Source organism: Elephas maximus, chromosome 7, assembly GCF_024166365.1.
Source record: "Elephas maximus indicus isolate mEleMax1 chromosome 7, mEleMax1 primary haplotype, whole genome shotgun sequence".
Taxonomy (NCBI): domain Eukaryota; kingdom Metazoa; phylum Chordata; class Mammalia; order Proboscidea; family Elephantidae; genus Elephas; species Elephas maximus.
Genome location: NC_064825.1, coordinates 124,232,683 through 124,253,951, shown reverse-complemented (window position 1 = coordinate 124,253,951; position 21,269 = coordinate 124,232,683). Strand labels below are relative to the sequence as shown.

Below are 21,269 nucleotides of genomic sequence, written 5' to 3'. Positions count from 1 at the left end.
CTGGCTTTCTCTGGTTTTCGAGCCCTGGGAGGAAGACACTCCCAGGCCCTCCCAGGCCGTGCGCTGTGTCCTAGCGACCGCAAGGCTAGCCCTCATTCAGTACATACGTGCAGTGTCCACTCTGGGCCTGGCCCAGAGCCAGGGGTAGGGATAGAGTGGTGACCCTGAGAGAGACAGTCCTGCCCACGGGGAGCTGCCACTCGAGTGAGGGAGACAGATAATAAACAAACATGCATGTCTGACATCCCAGGCAGTGACGGGAGCTGTTGGCGGCAATGACCAGCATGTACCCAATTCCCAAAATACGGGGCTGGATCCAGTCCTCACATTCTCACTTCTACGTCCTTATCTCCAGGCACTCTCTCTCTTTGACTCTAGCCTCCCGGAGCGGGGTCAGAGCTCACAAGTTAAAAGGACATCATCCTTCAGACTGCCAAAAAGGCACATGCCAGCCGCAAGTTTGGGAAGTCCACTCGACACTCTTACTTTCTGACCTGCTGGCTCCCACTGCCCCTTTGGGTTTGGTAATTCAGTGGAACGACCCACAGAGAGTATAGCGTACTTATAAATACAGGTTTGTTATAGCCAAAAAGGATACAAACGAAGACATGCATAGGGCGAGGACTGGGAGGGTATCTAATGTGGAGCTTCCATGTCCCAAGGGATACGCTACCCTCCCAAGAGCGGGTGTTATCATCACCCAGGAAGCTCTCTGAGCCTTAGTGTTCAGGACTTTTATTGGCCAGTCCTGCATCATAGACTAAATCAGGCCTTCTGAGGCTAGTTGTTACTGGCCTCTCAGGTGAGTCTTTTCTGCTCTGGTCAGCCCTCACTCACCAGCACAAATCCTAAAGTGTGGCCTGGAAGTCCCAGGTGAACGTATCTCTACTCCTCCGAGAGTTATTTCTCCAGAGCCAAGGACAAAGGCCACCTTACTTAGGGTAAACTAGATCCTTTACTCCACAGACTGTAAAGAAAAATTCCCAGTGAGGGCCAGAGAAGGGTGGGAGCAGCATGTCCCCGAGGTAGGAGGTCTGCAGCTGATCCCTGCCTCCAGGGCAAGTGGGAGGCTCAGTCCCGGCAGGCCCTGTGGTCACCAGGCCTTGTTTCTCCCAGGCCATGGCCGAGAAGTTCCTGGAAGGCGAGGTGCCCTTGGAAACATTTCTGGAGAACTTTTCCTCCATGAGGATGCTGTCCCATCTGCGCCGGGTTCGTGTGGAGAAGCTCCAGGACGTGGTGAGGAAGCCGAGGGCTTCCCAGGAGCCGGCTGGGGATGCCCTGCCGCCCCGACCGCCACCCCCGCCTCGCCCAGCCCCCCAGGCGACACCCCCTGTGGCCGAGGAGCTGCAGCAGCCAACACAGTCGCCATCTGTCATGCCTCCCTACCCCCTGCCCTACAGCCCATCTCCAGGCATGCCTGTGGGCCCCACCACCCAAGGAGCACGGCAGCCGGCCCCCTTCCCGGTGGTCTCCCAGCCCTCATTTTCCTACAGTGTGCCTTTGGGCCCCACGTTCCCACCAGCCCAGCCGGGAGCCAGGCCTGCCCGGGGCTACTCCTGGTCCCCACAGAGGAGCTTGCCACCCCGGCCAGGCTATCCCATGGCCCCTGCTGGTGGCTCTGCATCTGGGTACTCCGTGGCTGGAGGCCGGGCCCCCGGTCCTGGTTATCCTCAGCAGCAGCCACCCTACCTCTCAGCAGGAGGTAAACCTCCGTACCCCACGCAGCCCCCACTCCTGAGCTTCCCAGGACAGCCCCAGCCCTCAGGTGCCCCCCAGCCCCCCTACCCGCCGGGGCCTGCTCCTCCCTATGGATTTCCACCACCTCAGGGTCCTGCCTGGCCTGGGTATTAGACATCATCCTGGCCCTTGGCCTCTCCCTACTTATACTTCCACCACAGCCTTTGGCCCCTCCATCACTGAAGTTCAAGGTTCCTGGAGGGCGAGGTGCCCTTAGAAGTGGAATTGGCACTCCCTGTGGACTGCTATGGTGTACCGAAGAGCCTGGGAGGGACCTGGCCTGGCACACGTAGCCCCTGAGAGGCACTCACAGCACTTACTGGCCTCTGGCCACAGGTGTTCCCGGGAGCTCCTGTTGGTGACTGGCTTTAGCTTCCGCAGCCACTCTGGTGCTGCCAGGCGGGAGTTCACCTCTCTGTGGGCATCTGTGTGAACGCGTGCGTGATTGTGACTCAGACCTGCACTTGCGGGCATCTGAACCAATGTGGTATCTCAGTGCTACCATAGCCCTGGGTCTCTGGCCCTCTATTCACCCTTCGCCCCCTCCCCTGGGGTCTGGCAAATTCTACCTGGTGCCCACGCCAAGGGGTGCAGCTCCTTGTGTCTGTCTAGTCCCGTCAAGGACAGCCTGTCCCCCGCACCACTGTGAGGGCTGGATTAGAGGAAGAGGACGGAGTGAAGATGACCAATAATTTATAGGTCTCATAAAGCCATAATTTAACTCTAATAGTCTGAAGTCAGATAAGCTTGTCCCATGTCTACCCCTTTAGTGCCTTGAATCTCATTCTCCAGCAGCCCCCTACCTTCATCCGCCCCTCCAGCTGCCTGACGTCATCCCCCAGTCTCCCTAAGACATCAGGAGATGCCCCAACAATAACATCCAAATGGTGCTTTCTAGAACACCACCATGTATGTTCGAGTCAGCTTCTTTGCATCTCATCTTAGGAATGTATGGTCCAAAGGGTAGGGGTTGCAACTCAGGCAGCCTCCAGCACGCGTGGGTTTTAAGCATGTCCCGGAATAAAAGTGGTCACAGGAGACCGAAGCAGGTCTGATAAAGGAAGCATTAACTCGGTGGTTCAGATGTGAACTGGGTCTTGAGGGCAGACCCTGGAGCTGCTACCAGGCAGGAAGCTGTGCCTTGAAATGTCCACTGCTGGCTTGTCCAGCATCTGGTGGGCCTGGAAGTGCTGGGGGCCAACCTTGACCTTCTGGTGCCTGCCCCCCACCTATCCATGTGTATGCGCCATAAGGTGCCAGGTGTTGGTTCTTTACCAATTGTGCTTGCTTCTTGTAAGTTATTTATAAAGAAAAGTCATTGATGGACTGCACTGGCCAAATGCTTCCGGATGTGTGATTGCCCGGACGTCTGTATGGTTAATTGCCGTAATAAACTTTGATGAAGTACAGGTAGTCTTGGGGCTCCGGTGGGTTTGAGAAGTGAAGATGTGGCTGCCTGGGGGAGGGCGTTGGTTTCTTTCCCCACAGCCATGAGAACACTGTTCTGATCCGTGGCCACGACATCCCACCTCTCTGGGTATCATCTCTGGAGCTGCTGCCCCCTCAGCCCCTCTGCCCTGGGGTCTGACTCTTACAGCATTTCCCTTCCCTTTCCTACTCTTTGGTTTTCGGTTTTAGCCATCTTCCTGCTGGAGCCTGCGAACTTGCCTTGCCCTGGACCAAGACCTGTGTCATGCAAGGCCACAGGATCCCACCAGGGGGCGTCTGGTCCTTAGCCCAGCTTGCGAGGCGACGCATTTCTGCCACCTGCTGGGCTGACAGGATTGTCAGCTGTCCTTGTCACCAAAACGGGAGGTTCACGTCCTCGTCCTCTGATCCGGTCTCTAAACTGGGACCGCAGGGTGTGCTCAGAGGAGCAGCAGGCCACTCAGCTAGCTGTGGCACCAGCCAGTCTTGTGTCATCGCCCAGCCTGCCGCCCTCTCCTGAGCTCTGCTGCCGAGCTGGTTTTCATGAGGCCTGGGATGCAGCATCCTCTGTTTTTCACCAGGACAGCTCCGGGGGAGTCGAGAGACCAGATTTCTAATGGACCCTCAGGTCACTTCTGCTCCTGCTGCCCTTTTCCTGCCACGTAACAAGGGCAGACTCCCTTGTGGTCGAGACTCAGATACTCAACAATTCTTTCCACGTGCATCCTCTCATTGAAAAAGAAAAGTTTTATATTGAGGCCGCTCCTTTATCCCCAGTTCTAAACAAGAGGAGGAGACTACAGGTGGTGGCCTGGTGACCCGGCTGTGCAGCCTGGAGGGGGCTGAGGCTGGACCTCCTCTGTGATGTCTTAGTGGGGTCTGGACCCCAGAAGCATCCAGGTTTGGGGAGGTCACAGCCCCCAGGAAGGTTGGGGAGTCTAACCGCACAGCTTTGAGTTGCTGGGCTCCAGCCACACGTCTGCTGCACTTCACTCGCGCCTGGGCTCTGGCCTCGCCTTTGCAAGCATCCGGGCCTGAGGGACAGGGCTCCAGGGAGTGCTAGAAGGAGCAAGGCTTTGTAGGAAGGAACAGAACATCTCACCTGGGAGCACAGTCACATCGCCTGCTCTGGGTCGGTGCCAGGAACGTGGCAGGGTGTGTGGGGGGCTTCAAAGAAGAAGCATCACTTCCTAAGAGAGGACTTTATTAGGACCTGCCTCAGCTGGTCAGTATTGCACCAAGCTGCCCTCACTGGGCCCTCCACATGTCACACAGACAGCAGCTGGACGAGGTCACATGCACTCCCCATGCCCCCTCCCTGCCCCACCTCCCCCGCTTGGAATCACCCGGCACCCTCGGGCTGATCACGGGGCTTCTAGCTGCACAAGGACTGCAGGGGCCCAGACCCTGCGTGTCAGACTGAGCACCTCGAAGTTTCGTAGCGTAGCAAGGACACTTCCGTGTCGGGGCGAGGCCGTTTCAGCTGTCAGATAACATCCATCTGAGCTTCTACCGGGATTCCTGGATCCCTGGATAAGTGACAACTGGAAGTGGATGGTTGCTGGGTGGTTAAGTGAGTGTCCCTCTGGGGCCTCAGTTTCCTTGGCTGTAACCTGAGGAATATGGGCTAAGATCGGGGATTGCACAGTCACATGCCTCCAGGTCAGGCAGTGATGTAATTTAGGGAAGGGGCCGGGGTGTGGGGGCAAAGGGACTGCGCAGCACCACTCCACCGCTTCCTCCCAGGCAGGAATGTGGCCCCTGGCCTACTGTGGTCAGAGCACAGTTTTACCCCCAGGGAAGCCAGGAATCCAGATTCTTACATGAAATCTCTTAATTTTTAAGTGTTTACAACTACTTCATAATTTCAAAACGTCCTTAGGCCCAACAGGTGCTTACATGAAGTCTCTTAATTTTTAAGTGTTTACAACTACTTCATAATTTCAAAACGTCCTTAGGCCCAACAGGTGACACAGCAGGCAGATTTGGCCACTGGCCACCCGTCACTACCCTGGGCCAGTAACCTCCCAGCCTGATCAACTTGAAATCCCTCTGATTTTTAAAATGGCCCATCTTTGATTCTGAATTCTGAAAGCATCTTTTGGGGTGGCAGAAGGGGTGTTTTGAAGCATCTTCTTGCTTCTCTACTTTGCCACCAAATTTCCTGGTGAACCATAACCCCACTGAGTGAGCTCCTGTGACAGTTGTTTTCCCTTAGGATGGGCAAGTTTGTCAGTGAGAGTCCAGTGGAGCAGGTGGTGATGGTTCATGGTTCTTGTGTCTGAAATGTGGAATTTTTATTTTTTTCCTGGTTCGAAGGGGTAAATTTGTGTCTGCTCCATCTTCATTGACTTAGGGGTAAAGTTAGGCTGAATTCCTGGGTAAAATGGACCACTCTCCTGGGTGTGAGTGGGTGGTGGTGATTTCCTGGTTGCCTTTTTTAGCAACTTGGGTGGCAGCGGGTCCAGGGAAGAGAACGTTAGCTCGATGCCCAGCAGATAAACCCAGGGCATGCAGTGGCCAGTTCAGAAATCCCACACAGCTGGAGGTATGAGGTGTACAGGAGAATTAACCAAAGGAATCTGGAGGACAGGAATCAAGTCCCAAAGGCAAGACTAGGGCCCAGAGGTTGTGCGGGTCACAACATCCCCTACAGCTGAGGCGATCAGTGGCTTGGGGTTGGGTCTAGCAGCCAAGGTCGGTGGTGCAAACAGTTAAGCACTTGACTACTTGCCGAAAGGTTGGCAGTTCGAATCCACCCAGAGGCACTTCAGAAGACAGGCCTGGTGATCTGCTTCCTAAAGGTCACAGCCTTGAAATCAGTGCTACTCTGCAATGCATGGGGTTGCCATGAGTCGGAATCAACTCCATGGCAACTCACAACAAGGATGAAGTAGCTCCTATTCAGCTGCTCAGCCAAACATCTCTCTGGAATGTGTCGCCCAAACCTACCACCACTTGAAAAAAACAGTTTTCTAAAGAGACTTTTCTCTTTAACTAAGCTTTTTTTTTTTTTTTTGGTTTGTCTTTAAGGTAGGCCATAATTGCTTTTAAGCCACTGCATGGTGACCACACTATAAATTAAAACACTTTTAACAGGAAAGGTGCTGGGAAGAGACATTTGGCACCTCGTATCCTTTTTTTTTATCCTTTGTCCTCCTTAAGAGTAGCCTAAACTGCCTTTTGAGCAATCCCCTTCCCCTGCTAAAACAGGGAGGTAAATGGGATCCCTGGTCCTGGGTTCCTAGGTTGGTGACCTGGGCCCGGGCACCCTGGCGGGGAGGCCTGGCTGGAGGGTGATCCCGGTGGAGAGTGCTGAGCAGACTCTTGCAGCGTGCTGACTCCCCACTCTGTGCGTCCTGGGCCTCCAGCTCCTCTGATTGTGTGAGCACCCCCCACCCCCACATTCCGTTTCCTTGGAGACACCCCCTTTGGCTCATCAGGAGCTGGCTTCTGTGGCTTGGACTGATGATGTTTGTTGCTATGGAGGATACAGGGCCAAATTGCATAGAAGGAGGCCCCAGCCCCCGAGAGGTGGTTCTGTGCTTCTTTGGGAACTGTCTGATGCCCTAGTGACCCCCGCCCAGCCTCTCTCCCTGTTAGACTCCTAACTGAGCTCCTAGTTAGACAGTCTCCTGCTTGTCATTACGGAAGCTTAGGCACCACAGGAATCGGCAGAGAACAGATTGTGCCCGACTACGCCACTGGGTTTACTAACCTGAAGGTTGGCAGTTGGAACCCACCCAGCAGCCCCACAGAAGAAAGGCCTGGTGATCTGCTTCCCATAAAAACGACAGCCGGGGAAACCCTATGGGACAGTTCTACTCCATAACACACGGGGTCACCATGAGTCAGAATCAACTTGCTGGCAGTGGGTTTCGTTTTGTTTTCCAGTATCTCCAAGTAGTGGAAGAGACTACTGAGGAGATTATTTAAACCAAAGGCATATACCCAGCTCCATTCTCTGACTTTTAGGTTAGAAGGTTAACTCTAATTGGATGAAACTACCTTTGCCATAAACTTTTAACTGAATTTACTAGGGACTCCCTTTGTGCCGGAAACCCTGGTGGTGTAGCGGTTAAGAGCTACAGCTCCTAATCAAAAGGTCAGCAGTTTGAATCCACCAGATGCTCCTTGGAAACCCTACGGGGCAGTTCTGCTCTGTCCTATAGGGTCGCTGTGAGTCGGAATCGACTCGACGGCCAGGAGGCAAAAATGAAGTCCCCTTGTGCAGGGCCCTAGGGTGGCACTTGGGCCCTTTGGGCTCAACAGAGCGTTTCCTGCTCTCTCTAGACAGGGAGGGGGTGGGGGTATCATAAGATGCCGGAGATGGTGATATGGCTTTGGGCGGGGGCTGCCAGATGAAGCCTGGGTGCTCAGGACACACTTCCCTTACTGGCAGCTGCTCCGAAGGTACTAAACTGTCTCTGCTCAGGTCTGCAGCCCCTCAACCACAGTGGCCACCAAGGTGCCCCAGAAGGTTCCCCTCCTGGTGGGTGTCCCCAGAGGGAGCCACGGGGTGGACCCTGAGTGGAAGAGGCAGGAATGCTGTAGTTCTCAGTAGAAAAAGCATTATTTACAAAGAACAATTAAAAATACAGTAGAGAATCACCCTCTCCACCCAGGCGTGAGCTTCCTTCTCACTCACTGGGGTCGGAGTCTACTTGGTATCACTGTCAGCAGACAGGGAATGGGCTGGGGGTGTCTCTACTTGGGAGGGCATCTTATTTCCGGGTCTGCCTTTCCACATCTTCTGCACTTGGGGGGCTCAGCCGAGCTGTTGTGGGGTCTTCAGTGAGCCAGGTTCTGCAGGGAAACGTAAGAGCTGGCCTGCAACTGTAGGGTAGTGGGTTGTGTTTGAAAGGCACTCCTGTTCTGGCATGTTCCGGTTGGGGGTACGAGTCAGACGTCATTTCCAAGTGGTGAATGCAGCGTTTTCTCAGGACTAACAGGTCTGGCTCTTGAGCTTTGTTCCCGGCTCCCAGATCTGTGGGAATGAGAAAGAAATGCATGGGAGGAGAAGCCTCACACCCTGGAGGAGTTCCAGGGAGGTGGGGACAGGCCCAAGCCCTGGACTCAATCTCAGGGGACAGCTGCTGCCCTTCTGGGTGAGGGTGTCTTCTTCCCTCTTGGTAGGTGGGCAGCTCTAAACCAAAAAACAAACCCATTGCTGTCGAGTCAATTCTGACGCAGAGTGACCTTAAGGACAGAGTACAACTTCCCAAGGAGCGGCTGGTAGATTCGAACTGCAGACCTTTTGGTTAGCAGCCAAACACTTAACCACTGTACCACCAGGGCCCCAGCAGCTCTAGGAAGGTTTTATTCCATCATGAAACTCTTAGGGGCTCCGAGATGGAGGTTTTTCAGAGCTGATTTTTAGGGCTGATGATTCCTCTGTTTTGTTCCAATTGCCAGAGTCCCTCGGTGGTGCAAATGGTTAATGTGCTCAGCTGCTAACTGAAGGGTTGGAGGTTCGAGTCCTAGAGGTGCTTTGGAAGAAAGGTCTGGCGCTCTACTTCTGAAAAATCAGCCGTTGAAAACCCTATGGAGCACAGTTCTACTCTGACTCACATGGGATTGCCATGAGTTGGAATCAACTCGACGGCAACTGGTTTACTCCAATTGCCAAATTAGCTTCCATCCCTAAGTTAGAAACCAAAACCAGTTGCCCTCAAGGCTCATGGCAACCTGATGTGGGTCAGAGTAGAACTACCCTGTAGGGCTTTCAGTGGCTGATTTTTCATGGCTGGGACCTTTTGAAAGCAGATCACCAGGCCTTCTAAGATGCCTCTGGATGAGTTTGAACCACCAAACTTTGGGTTGGCTGTCAGCCAAGGGCTTAACCATTTGCATCCCCCAGGGTCGCAATCTCCTAAATGACTGATGTTTGTTCTTTCACGTCCCACTAATTGAGGTGCTTGGTGCTCATGGTCAGTGTGCTATTCATTCATGGGCAGAACTGTGCCTCGGACCAGCCAGGCCAGGGTCAGGCTGGAGCCAGCTCACCTTTTACAGTCTCTGGGCCCCGTGTAGGTCATAGTCGCTGTCAGAGGAGTTATCAGGCTGGGCAGAAGAACGGTGCAGGGCCCCTTCCAGAGCTGGGGAGAGAAAGGAGGGGCCATCATCAGACAGGTTATCCCTCTGGCCTCAGAGCCTGGAGCCACGCAGTGCAGCGGGTCACAAGATCACAGGGTTTTTACGAGCTGGTGGCTCCACTGTCTGTTTTGATCAAATCTGCCTAGTGTTCACTAATGATGCTGCACTCCAGGTTCCCTGGGGCGGAATTGTTTGTGCTGGTAAAGGGGGCATTCAGTGCGGCTCCTGTGGGCCACTTAATGGCCTTTCCTGGCTCGAAGGAATCCAAGGGGCCTGATTTACCACCAGGTCCTCAGGGCCCTGCAGAAAATCAGGCCGATTAGGCCACAGTGGTGCAGGGGTTAACGATGCATTCTTCTTTCCTGATGAGTGGCTGGGGCCTCCAGGGGACAGCTGGGGGCCTGTTAAGGCTGTATCCCTTTGGTCAAGCTGGCCGTTTGATTGCCTTCCTCCTGGGGCCTCCCTTCTCTCCTCTGCTGCAAGGATGTAGCCTGGTCTCCGTACTGCTGTGGCAGTTCTGCCTCTATCCCTAGGGGCCCCAGTTGGTGCTTACCTGGATAAGCCAAGATGTGGGAATTCCTAGGGGGCTGACTGTATTCGTTATCCACGTGCGAGGCCGTGGGGTTTTCCACCTGGGATCGGATGGTGGCCGTGTGGTTGCGATGGAAAGACACTGAGCAAATGCAGGGGACAGTGTCATTAGACTTCCTTCTCTCCTCCTCCTTCCCCAACAGTTGCCCCAAATTTGGTTTCCTGTTCCCATTATGCAATGTGGGGAGGGGGTGGGGAGCAAGTCACCCACACCTTCTTCGATGTACCCCCTTCCCGGGGAGGCCCATACCAGCAGGGCCAGCAACAGAGAGGCATGGGAGCTGGCCAGCAGCCTGATGGGCAGGGTGGCCTTCGTCCAGTCAGTGAGTCAATCATCAAACATTTGTTAAGCAGGGAGTTGGAATACAAGGGACAGGATGGACCTCCCAGTCCTCTGGAGCTGATAGGCTTTGTGTTGCAGAAAAGACAGCAACACGGAGCCTTCTCAAAGGATTTGGCCCTTGAGCTGTAAAAGCGGGAAGAAGGTGGACTGGGAGGCAGGAAGAGGGCTGGAGTTCTATCTGGTGGGTGGCCCTGGCTGTGGCTGGGGGACAGAAGGTGAAGAACAGGGGTGGGTAGGCTGGCTTCACCCACATGTTCTAAAAAAAAAAAAAAACCATCGATGTCGAGTTAATTCCGACTCATAGCAACCCTATAGGACAGAGTAGAACTGCCCCATAGAGTTTCCAAGGAGTGCCTGGTGGATTTGAATTGCCAACCTTTTGGTTATCAGCCATAGCTCCTAACCACTACACCACCAGGGCTTCCCATGTTCTAAAACAGGCCCTTTTAAGTTGTTCCATGATAAAGACACTCCATGATAAAACTAACATGGACAACCCTTCTTAATACAACCCAACTCTTAGAGATGAACAATGCAAAATGCTCCTTAAAAGTTCTGATAAGTCCTGAATTAAAGAACTTTGTTTAGCTCTGGTGAACTCATTATTTTCCAAGTCCATCTGATCATGAAATCCTCTCTTCTGAGTTCCCCAATTCCGTAGGCCATGGTATTGGGGGATGCTGCCCAAGGAGGCAAAGACTGCTCGGGACCTCTGGCTAAGTCAACCCCAGAGACGAGGCAAGAAACTGAGGGGACACGTGGTCTCTGAGGCTTCTGGGGCAGAAACCACTTAACCACCTGCTGGGTCAAGAAGCCTCGGCCTCCCTGGTGTGGGAATGTCTGCTGACCACAGTCACGCATTGGACGACATGGTGGAGATCAGAGGCCTCAAGCAGCCACTGGCTCTGATGTGCTCACAGCCTCCTTCCTGAGCCCCAGGGACACCACCTGGGGTGGAGGGAGGACCCTGCCTCCAGTGGACACTTACTGTTCTGGTTCATTCCTGTTGGGCCGATCCACTGGCGCTGCTTCTTCTGGCGGACTGAGTGACAGACAGGAGTGGCAGGTTAGGGTAGGGGTCAGTGAGGGAGGGAGGAAGGGAGGAGGCTGCAGGTACAGTGAAGGTGGGACTAGACTGCTGGCCCTGCCCCCTGGGGTCTCTTGGTGCCTCAGTTTCCTAACTTACTCAGGAGGTTGAAGTGGAGCCATCCAGCACCAAAGGCGTGGCTGAGTGCAGAGGTGGCTGCTTCTCCAGGAGATGCGGCCCCAGGGTTTTAGAAGGAGAAGGAAGATCTTTGAGGGCATCAGGGACCAGCTAACACTGCCCACCTGCTGGTTATCTCTTTTTAGCCTCTCTAATCCCAGCTCCTTGTGGCTGAATAATATTCTTCTGCCTTCTACAAGGCAAGAATCACAAACAACTCCCTGCATTCAGAAGGTGTGCAGTCTCCCACTGAGGAAACTGAGGCTCAGAGAGAGGAGGAAGCTCAGTCACAGCCCCTATAGCAGGTAAGTGCTGGAGTAGGGCTGGATGCATGCCTCCTGCCTTCGGAGCCCATGTCCATGACCTTCTAAAGAACGGCCACACCCTCCCTTTGGTCCAGAGTGGGTCTCAGCTAGGCCACAGATATGGTGAATTAAGAAAGCATTTACAACTTATACACTGCTGGTGGGAATGTAAAATGGTACAACCACTTTGGAAATCCATCTGGCACTTCCTTAAAAAGCGAGAAATAGAACTACATACGATCCAGCAACCCCACTCCTTAGAATATATCCTAGAGAAATAAGAGCCTTTACACGAACAGATATATGCACAACCATGTTCATTGCTGCACTGTTTACAACAGCAAAAAGCTGGAAGCAACCAAGAGGCCCATCAACGGATGAATGGATAAATAAATTATGGTATATTCACACAATGGAATCCTATACATCGATAAAGAACAGTGATGAATCTGTGAAACATTTCATAACATAGGGGAATCTGGAAGGCCTTATGCTGAGTGAAATTGGTCAGTTGCAAAAGGACAAATATTATATAAGACCACTATTATAAGAACTCAAGAAACAGTTTAAACAGAGAAGAAAATATTCTTTGATGGTTATGAGAGGGGGGAGGGAGAGATGGTGGGAGAGAGGTATTCACTAATTAGATTGTAGATAAGAACTACTTTAGGTGATGGGAAAGACAATACACAATACAGGCGAGGTCAGGACTACTGGACTAAACCAAGAACAAAGAAGTTTCCGGAATAAATTGAATGCTTTGAAGGCCAGCGTAGCAGGGGTGGGGGTTTGGGGACCATGGTTTCGGTGGACATCTAAGTCAATTGGCATAATAAAATCTATTAAGAAAACATTCTGCATCCCACCTTGGAGAGAGGCATCTGGGGTCTTAAACGCTAACAAGTGGCCATCTAAGATGCATCAATTGGTCTCAACTCACCTGGATCAAAGGAGAGTGAAGAACACCAAGGACACAAGATAATTATGAGCCCAAGAGACAGAAAGGGCCATATAAACCAGAGACTACATCAGCCTGAGACCAGAAGAGCTAGATGGTGCCTGGCTACAACCGATGACTGCCCTGACAGGGAACACAACAGAGAGCTCCTGAGGGAGCAGGAGAGCAGTGTGATGCAGACCCCAAATTCTTGTAGAAAGACCAGACTTAATGGCCTGACTGAGACTAGAAGGACCCTGGTGATCGTGGCCCCCAGACCTTCTGTTGGCCCAGGACAGGAACCATTCCCAAAGCCAACTCTTCAGGCAGGGGCTGGGCTGGACAATGGGTTGGAGAGGGATGCTGGTGAGGAGTGAGCTTCTTGGATCAGGTGGACACTTGAGACTATGTTGGCATCTCCTCCCTGGAGGGGAGATGAGAGGGTAGAAGGGGTTAGAAGCTTGGGAAATAGACATGAAAAGACAGAGTGGAGGGAGGGAGCGGGCTGTCTCATTAGGGGGAGAGCAATTGCGAGTATGTAGCAAGGTGTATATAAGTTTTTGTGTGAGAGACTGACTTGATTTGTAAACTTTCACTTAAAGCACAATAGAAATTATTAAAAAAAAAAAAAAAAAGAAAGCGTTTACAATTTTTCCTGGTTTTCTCTTTCTGTTACTTTAGGCACGAGAAGGGCAGGGCTGGGTGGTGAAGCAGAGTAGCCTCCTCCCAGCTCTCTGGGCAGGACCCTTCCTCCGTGGGGCTTAAATGCAGCTCCTCTAGTCTGCCCACAGAGGGCAGGGGTACGGGGGGTCGAAAGGGAGTGGCTCAGGGCACAACCACCTACATTTCTTCACCACCTTCTTGTAGGCCGGAGGGCCACACACAACCAGCAGCATAGCTAGGAGCAGGAGGGCCAGGATGATGCTTGCCACGGTGCCAGCCCCCAGGCCTGCTGGGGGCAGGTTCCGGCCTAGGGAAGGAGAGGAGTCAGGTCAGCCCCAGCCCTGTGGGTGTAAAGCTGTCTGTTCAGAGCCTCCCGCAGTCACCCTTCTCCTCCCAGGAATTCACCAGCATGTGTGGAAGGCAATTATCTATCTATTGGCAGGTCTCTCCATCCATCTCTAGAATTCTCTGTTACTCATTTGTTCATCCACCTTTTATGATCTAATAATTTATCATCCAGCTATCATTTGCTGCTCTTGTGGCAGCTTTCTACCATTTGTCAGTTACTGATGCCTGACTGCCTTTGCGTCACATACTAATATACCAATGCCAGCCAGCCATCTGTTTATCCATTTACCCATCTGTCCTTCCATCCATCCATACTTCATCCATTCATCCTCCATTCCTCCATCCATCCTCCTTCTATCCATTGTGCATCTATCCAATAATCTATCATGGATCAACCTATCATCCATCCATCCATCCATCCATCCATCCATCCATCCATCCATCCATCCATCCATCCATCCATCCATCCATCCATCCATCCATCCATCCATCCTCCATCCATTCATGCATCCTCCATTCATCCATCCTACATCCATACATTCTCCACTCATCCATTCTCCACCCATCCATTGATCCATTTCTCTCTTTTACTTGTTATTCAATCATCGTCCATCTATCCATTACTATAGTGGATATCCACCATCTATCCCTTGATTTTCTATCTTCCATTCTGTCGGTAAGCATTCTATCATCTGTTAGCTGCTTGTTGCCTGGTCTAGTCTCTGTTATTGTTCGTGCTCGTTGCTGTCTGAATACTCCTACCCTCCCGCCCCTCATCGGTCATCTTCTCATCCTTTCCCAGGGCTCTAGGGCTCTGTGTCCAGCTCCTGGGATCTGCTCTTCAGAAACAGAGAAAGTCTAGCGCTGCCCTCCGCCCACCATCCTGGCCAAACTCACATGTGACAAACACCCTTTTGCAGCGGGGTTTTTTTTCCTGAAGCTCATGACACTGGGACAGCTTCTCCTGGAGACAGATGAGCCCCTGGGAGGCCTTCTCACCGGCATCCAACTCCCGATAGGTATCGACGCTGCCACATTGCTGTTCCTGGCACACCTCCTCCCACCGTGCTGGGTTCTTGTCTGGGAAGCTGTCACACAGGGCTGCCCACTGCCCGCCCTGGCGCACCTCCACGGTGCCTTCACATATGTCGCGGCCCCCCACTAGGCGGCTCTGCACCTTGGGCTGGAAGCCTGGGAAGCGGAAGCAGTTAGATAGGAGGGGCAGCCTAAGCCTGTCCTCCTGGACCACTGGTGAAGCCTGAGCCTGGCCAGGGCCAGTTCTCCACCAGCAAACACCATGTGGGTCCACCAGGACCAGACTGCCTTCCTTTCTGCCCTTCCCCCCTGCCCAGCGTCCCCTCTGGCACTTCCCCCAACCAAGCTGTATCTGGCTCCTCTGGGCAGCAACCAGAAGACATCTAAGACGCAGCAGCATGGGCACCGTCGAGAGTAAGGAAGCTGGCAGTGTCAGCAGGAAGTCGGCGCTGAGCCAGTCGGGGGTAAGAGAAGGCAGTGGGGAGAGGTTCTGCCTGGTCTATCTCCTCTTAGAAACATCGCCTTATTCCCTTACTCCTTGAGAAGAGCGAGGGCTTTTCAGAAGTGGGAAACTGAGCCCCAGGGACAGGAAACACCTCCTGTTCTGAGTCCCAGACAAACCCCTGGAATCCTGCTTCCCAGACTCAGCGCCTTAGGGGTAGGCCTTCAGTGACTTGGGCCTGTTTCTGCGTCAGGGTGGGGCCTGGATTCTCTTCCAAGACAATCAGCCTTTCCAAGGCCCACATATGCTTAGTTGAGAGGGAGTGTGACCTCCCCAGCTTTGGCCAGTTTCGGCCAGTTTCCATAGCAATGTCCACATTCAAAGCCCTAGTAGATCTTCTGCTTAGAGGAAACCAAAAAGGCAAGACCCCAGCTGAGGGACGACTGGGGCTGAAAACCTGCCCCTGCCCCTTCATCAGGCCAAGAGATGCTGGGGAGCTGCTTCTTGCTGGAGGAGGCAACTTTTTACTACTTTGAACAAGGGGTCCTATGGGCTGGGGGCAGCACTGCTTGCAGACAGCTGAGTGGTCCAGAGCAGCGCTTCCTAAATTCTATGAATCACAGGGCACCTTGCTAAAATGCAGATTTGGACTCAGCGGTCTGGGTGGGGCCTGAGACTCTGCATTTCTCCCAGGTGATGCAGCTGCTGCTGCTGGTCCAGGACCACACTTTGAGTAGCCAGGGGGGCTTAGTGTTACTGCTTGAAATCCCACCTCATGCTCTACGACACTGTACAAAAGGTTTAACCTCACTGAGCCTCAGCTTCCTCATCTGTAAAACGGGGATAATAATATCACACACCTTCTAAGGTTGTTGTGAAAAGTAAATTAAATAACGCAGTGGAATGGTTCTTGGCACAAAGTAAGCTCCCAGTCAGCATGATTCACTGTAGTCTGGACAGCGTGCTGCAAAGGGTTAAAGCAATCTCTCATCTCATCTGCTTGTGTCTGGGACCTTTCTGTGGTGGGAGGCCCTCCTGGGACTTAGTCTGCTCTCTGTCCCTCTGCCCTGTTCAAGAACCCCAGGCAGTCAGGCCAGGCCTCCTGAGGCACCAGGGACTGACTGCTCACCACCTGTCCAACCTCGTCTCCGAGGATCTACCTATGGCTGCTATGTCTCTATGAGTTGAAAATCAACTTGATGGCACCTAATAACTCCTACGAGGCTCCCTGACAAGCTCCGTCCTGCTTTGATCCTTGGCATAAGCCTAAAGAGCTTCTTCTCATTTCCTCCACCAGATCCTTGCTTTTCTCCTCCTTCAAAACCCATGTCTAGTCTCGCCTCTTCCTGGAAGCCCTGCTGGTCCTACCTCCCCAGTGGGCAGCTGAGCCAGTGTCTCGCTGGGCTTGTTCAGTGTTGCTGGCAGGGGATCCTGAGGTGCTGTGTGCCTGTGTGTCCTGCCCCGTGTTCTCCCACAGTGCCTGGACCCTGTGTGGCAGGAAACCAGCCTTGACTGACCCACGTGGGGAAGCCCTCAGGTCCTGGTCAGGTCTCACTCACCTGAGCAGATGAGCCCGAGAGCTGGGCCGACCTCCCTGGAGTGGATTTTTTGGAAGCACTGCTCCAGGTGGGCACAGCTGGCATTCTGGATCTTCCATTGCAATGGCAGGGCATTGTGCTCCCTGTGTGCCTCCAGTGTAGCCTCTGGCAGACGCTTCAAGAAGGAGCCACACTGGAGGTCTCCACAAATGCGATCCCCCAGGCCCTGGGTCAGGTCCTGGTCCTCATCACTGATGGTGCCGCCCAGGCTTCCATGGTAGAACTCCACCATGCCAGCACAGCTCAGGCCCTCTGGCCCTGCCACCAGCTGCAGCCTGGGGGGTGCTGGGAGAGAGAGGAGGGGAGAGGGGAAGGCAGGCCTGAGTGGTGACGAGCCCAGCAGCAGAGCCCTTCCACCCTATCCACGCTACACACCTTGCTGTTTGGCCCTAACACAAGGACAAACGAATGAATGAACTTTGGGAGGTAGTGAGCTTCCCGTCACAGAGAGGTCCTATATATCGCATAGCCAAACCCATTGCCATTGAGTCAATTCTGACTCATAGCCGTCCTATGGGACAGAGTAGAACTGCCTGTAGAGTTTCCAAGGACCTTTTGTTTAGCAGCCGTAGCTCTTAACCACTACACCACCAAGGTTTCCAAATATCGCGTAGGAAGTAAAAAACCATTCCAACTCATGGTGACGCATGGTTACAGAGTAGAGCCGCACTGCATAGGGCTTTCTTGGCTGTAATCTTTACAGAAGCAGATTGCCAGGACTTTCTTCCACGGCCCCACTGGGAGGGCTTGAACTGACAACCTTTAGGTTAGTGGTCAAGTGCGGACTCTGCGCCACCCAGGGACCTTGCATAGGACATATTTATACGAAAAAACATTTCTTGTTTATCTGAAAATCTGTTGTACACAGGATCACTATGAGTCAGAACTGGCTCCACGACACCTCACAACAACAACAACATCTGAAATTCCAATTTAACTGACGTCTTGCGCTTTTATTTGCTTTATCTGACAGCTCTACCCCCGAGGGGTCTCAGGGCTCTCTTACCTGTGGGCTCCGGAATGGTGATGGGCGGAGGGCTCGTGGGTGGAGGTGCCACTGTCGGTGGCTCTGAAATGAAACATTCTGGTGAGGGAGGCCCAGGGAGCGAGGAAAGAGCAGGGCAGCCTGCAGTGTGGGGAGTGGCCTGGAGCTTACAATGTAAGCCCTCCATTAAGCCCACTTGGCCCAAACATTGTCTGTATGCCTCACAACACTGCTGCGAAGTGGGCAGTATCTACCCCATTTTACAGATGGGAAAATGGAGGTTCAGAGGGTAACAGCTGGCAGAACAAGGTCCTCGACCTTTTCCATCCTACCAGACCAGCACTCCTTCGGCCTTCCCCCTTCATTTCCCCCACTGGTGTGTGTGGTTGGAAACGGATGTTGTGAACTGGGCACCCCCTCCCACTGCCTACCCAGCCTCCTCTGGGCAGGTGCCCAGGCCCCAGGTGACACATGGCCCAGCTGGTACCCACCTAAGCATATCAGGCTCAGAGGGCGGCACAGGCTTGCCCCTTGGCTGGTGCAGTTAGAGAAGGACCCTGGGCGTCCGCGGCAGAGGACTTTGCTCCCTGCACTGTTGAAGATCAAGACGGCCAACCCTGAGGCCTTTCCACAGTGCAGCTGCCTGCAGAGCCGCTCGGCCATCCCGGCGGCGTCCACCTGGTGATCGTAGCTCCAACCCCAGCTCTGGCTGCATACGGAGAACCACTGGCTTTGTTGGTGGACCTCCAACCGGCCCTGGCACTGCGAGTTGGAGTTACTTAGCTTCACCTGGATCTCTGGGGACCAAAGAGGTGGTGGGGTTGGGGACAGTCAGACCGGAAAGGGTGCTCCACTGGGACCCCCACTACCTCTGCCTCCCCCACGATCAGCGCAGCCAGGCTCCCTCCTGCCCCAAGTGCTTCCTCTGCTTCCCCCGCCTTGCTCCTCTGGTCTTTGTCACTTCTGAGCACTGCAGGGACTTCCCAGGAACTTGGGCTGGGGTGACTCCTGACCCAGGAGGCCGCAGGAGCTGGGCCCAGGGCGGGGGCAGTGGGCCCAGGGAGGGACCTGGAGCAGTGGGTACGGGGTTCTCAGCACCCACCACCTAGCGGAGCCGCCGCCTGCCCCACCCCTCGAGATTCTGTTGCAGTAAAGCTGACGTGGGCTCTCATGCTTAGTTTTTAAAAATATTTTTTAACTTTTAAAATCAATTTGATTGAGGTACAATTTACGTGCAGTGAAATGCACTCACGTTAAGGGTATACAGTTCAATGGGTTTTGACAAAAGCATACTCTCAAATAACCACCACCATAATCTAGAGAGAGAATGTCTCCATCACCCAGAAAGCTCCCTCATGCCCCCATGCAGTCAATTTCCCCAACCCCGGCCCCAGGCGACCACTCATCAGCTTTCTGTCACTAGAGATTAGCTTTGCCTGTTCTAGAATGTCGTATAAATGGGATCATATGTTGTGAGCCCTGGTGGCATAGCGGTTAAGAGCTGGGCTGCTAACCAAAAGGTCGGCGTTTTGAATCCACCAGCCACTCCTTGGAAACCCTATGGGGCAGTTCTGCTCTGTCCTGTGGGGTTGCGGTGAGTCATAATTGACTTGATGGCAACAGGTTGTTTGGTTAACAGTATGTTGTTGTTGTTAGTAGTTGTAGGGTCAGCTCTGACTCATGGCAACCTTACGTGTGTATGTATAACGAAATGAAACATTGCCTGGTGCTTCTATGTATAACAGAATGAAGCATTGCCTGGTCCTGTGCGTCCTCACAATCTTTGGTATGTTTGAGCCCATGGTTGCAGCCACTGTGTCAATCCATCTCTTTGAGGATTCCCCTTGTTTTTGCCAACCCTCTACCAAACACGATGTCCTTTTCTGAGGATGGGTCCTTCCTGATGGTGTGTCCAAACCAACCAAGATAAAGTCTCGCCACCCTTGCTTCTAAGAGCAGTAGGGCTGTACTTTCTCTAAGACAGATTCATTTGTTCTTCTGGCAGCCAGTGGTGTACTCCATATTCTTTGCCGACACCATGATTCAGATGTGTAAATTCTCTTACTGTCTTTCTTTTTCATTGTCCAGCTTTCACCCGCATATGCACAGGTAGTAAGCATGTTTTCCCTTTTTTTTTTTGGTCTGTCTTCTTTTGCTCAACATGTTTTGAGGGTTATCTTGTTGCATGTATCAATAGTTCATTCTTTTTGATTGTTGAATAATATTCCATTGTATGGATCTACTACAATTTGTCCATTCACCATTTGGGTTGTTTCTACTTTTTGGCTACTATGAGTAAACTGTCATTAGTATTTGTGTACGAGTCTGTGTGGGAATAGAGGTTTCCATCTCTCTTGGGTAATATCTAGGAGCAGAATTGCTGGCTCATAGGTAAGTATATGGCTTGGGTGATTTTATAAAGCTCCATGAAGGAAAATATAAAAATATATATTCATTTGTATTTGCATAAAGAGACTCTGAAAAGGTATGCAAGAAACTATTAAAGTCTTTATTACTGGGTGTGGGGGGGTAGAAAGATTAGACAGATGGGGGACAGATATGGAAATAATCTTTAATGTCGATCTTATTATATTTTAAAATTTTTGAGCCAGGTGGATGTATTACCTACTCAATAAGTTAAATGTTTTTTTAAAAATCTCTTCCAAGTGATTCTGAGGTAGATGTTTTTCCTGTTGGGAAACTGCTGGTCAGACTGCAACTTTCTTCTCACAGACGGGGACACTTAGGGCCCAGAGCATATGGGTGGGACTGGCCGAGTTCACCCAACTAGTTAGAGGCAAAGCCACGTAATCCCAGCTCCTAACATTGGCGGCCGCCACCCATCTGTCAGTTTGCTGTACTGTGGTGACTTCCGTGTTGCTGTGATGTTGAGAGGTATGCCATCCGTATTTCAAATACCAGCGGGGTCACTCATGGTAGATAGGTTTCAGCGGAGCTTCCAGACTAAGGCAGGCTAGGAAGAAAGGCCTGGCAATCTGCTCCCAAAAATCAGCCAATGAAAACCTTATAGATCACAACAGAACTTTGTCCAACTCTTTTGCTTTGGACATGTCACCAGGAGGGATCAATCACTGGAGAAGGACATTGTGTTTGGTGAAACAGAGGGTCAGCGAGGGTCAGGGAGACCCTCAGTGAGATGGATTGGCACAACAGCCACAGTGGTGTATTCGAACATGCTGGTGGTTGTGAGGATGATGCAGGACCGGGCAACATTTCATTCTGTTGTATACAGGACTTCGAGCCAGTTAGAACTGGTTCAGTCGTGGCTGAGGAAGTGAAGCCGGAAAAGATTCAAATTTTAAAAATTTGGGTGATCCGGGCTGGTTAACTGGAAAAATTATGGGTTGGAGCCCTGGAATAGGAGACTCAGAAGAGGTATAGCAAGCCCTTTCAGGAGCCTGATATGGGAGACTGGGTTATTGCCAGGACTGTGGAGAGCGATAAACCTTCAAAGTGGCACAGTAGGCTGCCATCTTTGAGCGGGACACCGCTGTTTCTGACTCTGCTCGTCAAAAGATTTGGTTGCTAGGCAATGC

The 21,269-nt window shown here is 52.5% G+C and overlaps 2 protein-coding genes across 5 annotated transcripts in view; one reads left to right on the top strand and one right to left on the bottom strand.

The window, feature by feature from the left end:
• Positions 1–7,804, top strand: part of VPS37C (VPS37C subunit of ESCRT-I) — a 33,354-nt gene extending 25,550 nt beyond the window's left edge. For all 4 annotated transcript variants that reach the window (XM_049892137.1, XM_049892138.1, XM_049892136.1 and 1 more), the window contains one exon: positions 1,117–7,804. In XM_049892137.1, coding sequence (XP_049748094.1) covers positions 1,117–1,851 — 735 coding nt within the window. In that variant the 3' untranslated portion in view covers positions 1,852–7,804. The remainder of the gene's footprint in view (positions 1–1,116) is intronic.
• Positions 7,720–21,269, bottom strand: part of CD5 (CD5 molecule) — a 30,372-nt gene continuing 16,822 nt past the window's right edge. The window contains exons 3-11 of the mRNA XM_049892133.1: positions 18,204–18,509; positions 17,734–17,796; positions 16,689–17,012; positions 14,550–14,843; positions 13,486–13,611; positions 11,184–11,237; positions 9,815–9,934; positions 9,172–9,263; positions 7,720–8,152 (exon numbers count right to left, since the gene is read on the bottom strand). Coding sequence (XP_049748090.1) covers positions 9,175–9,263; positions 9,815–9,934; positions 11,184–11,237; positions 13,486–13,611; positions 14,550–14,843; positions 16,689–17,012; positions 17,734–17,796; positions 18,204–18,509 — 1,376 coding nt within the window. The 3' untranslated portion in view covers positions 7,720–8,152; positions 9,172–9,174. The remainder of the gene's footprint in view (positions 8,153–9,171; positions 9,264–9,814; positions 9,935–11,183; positions 11,238–13,485; positions 13,612–14,549; positions 14,844–16,688; positions 17,013–17,733; positions 17,797–18,203; positions 18,510–21,269) is intronic.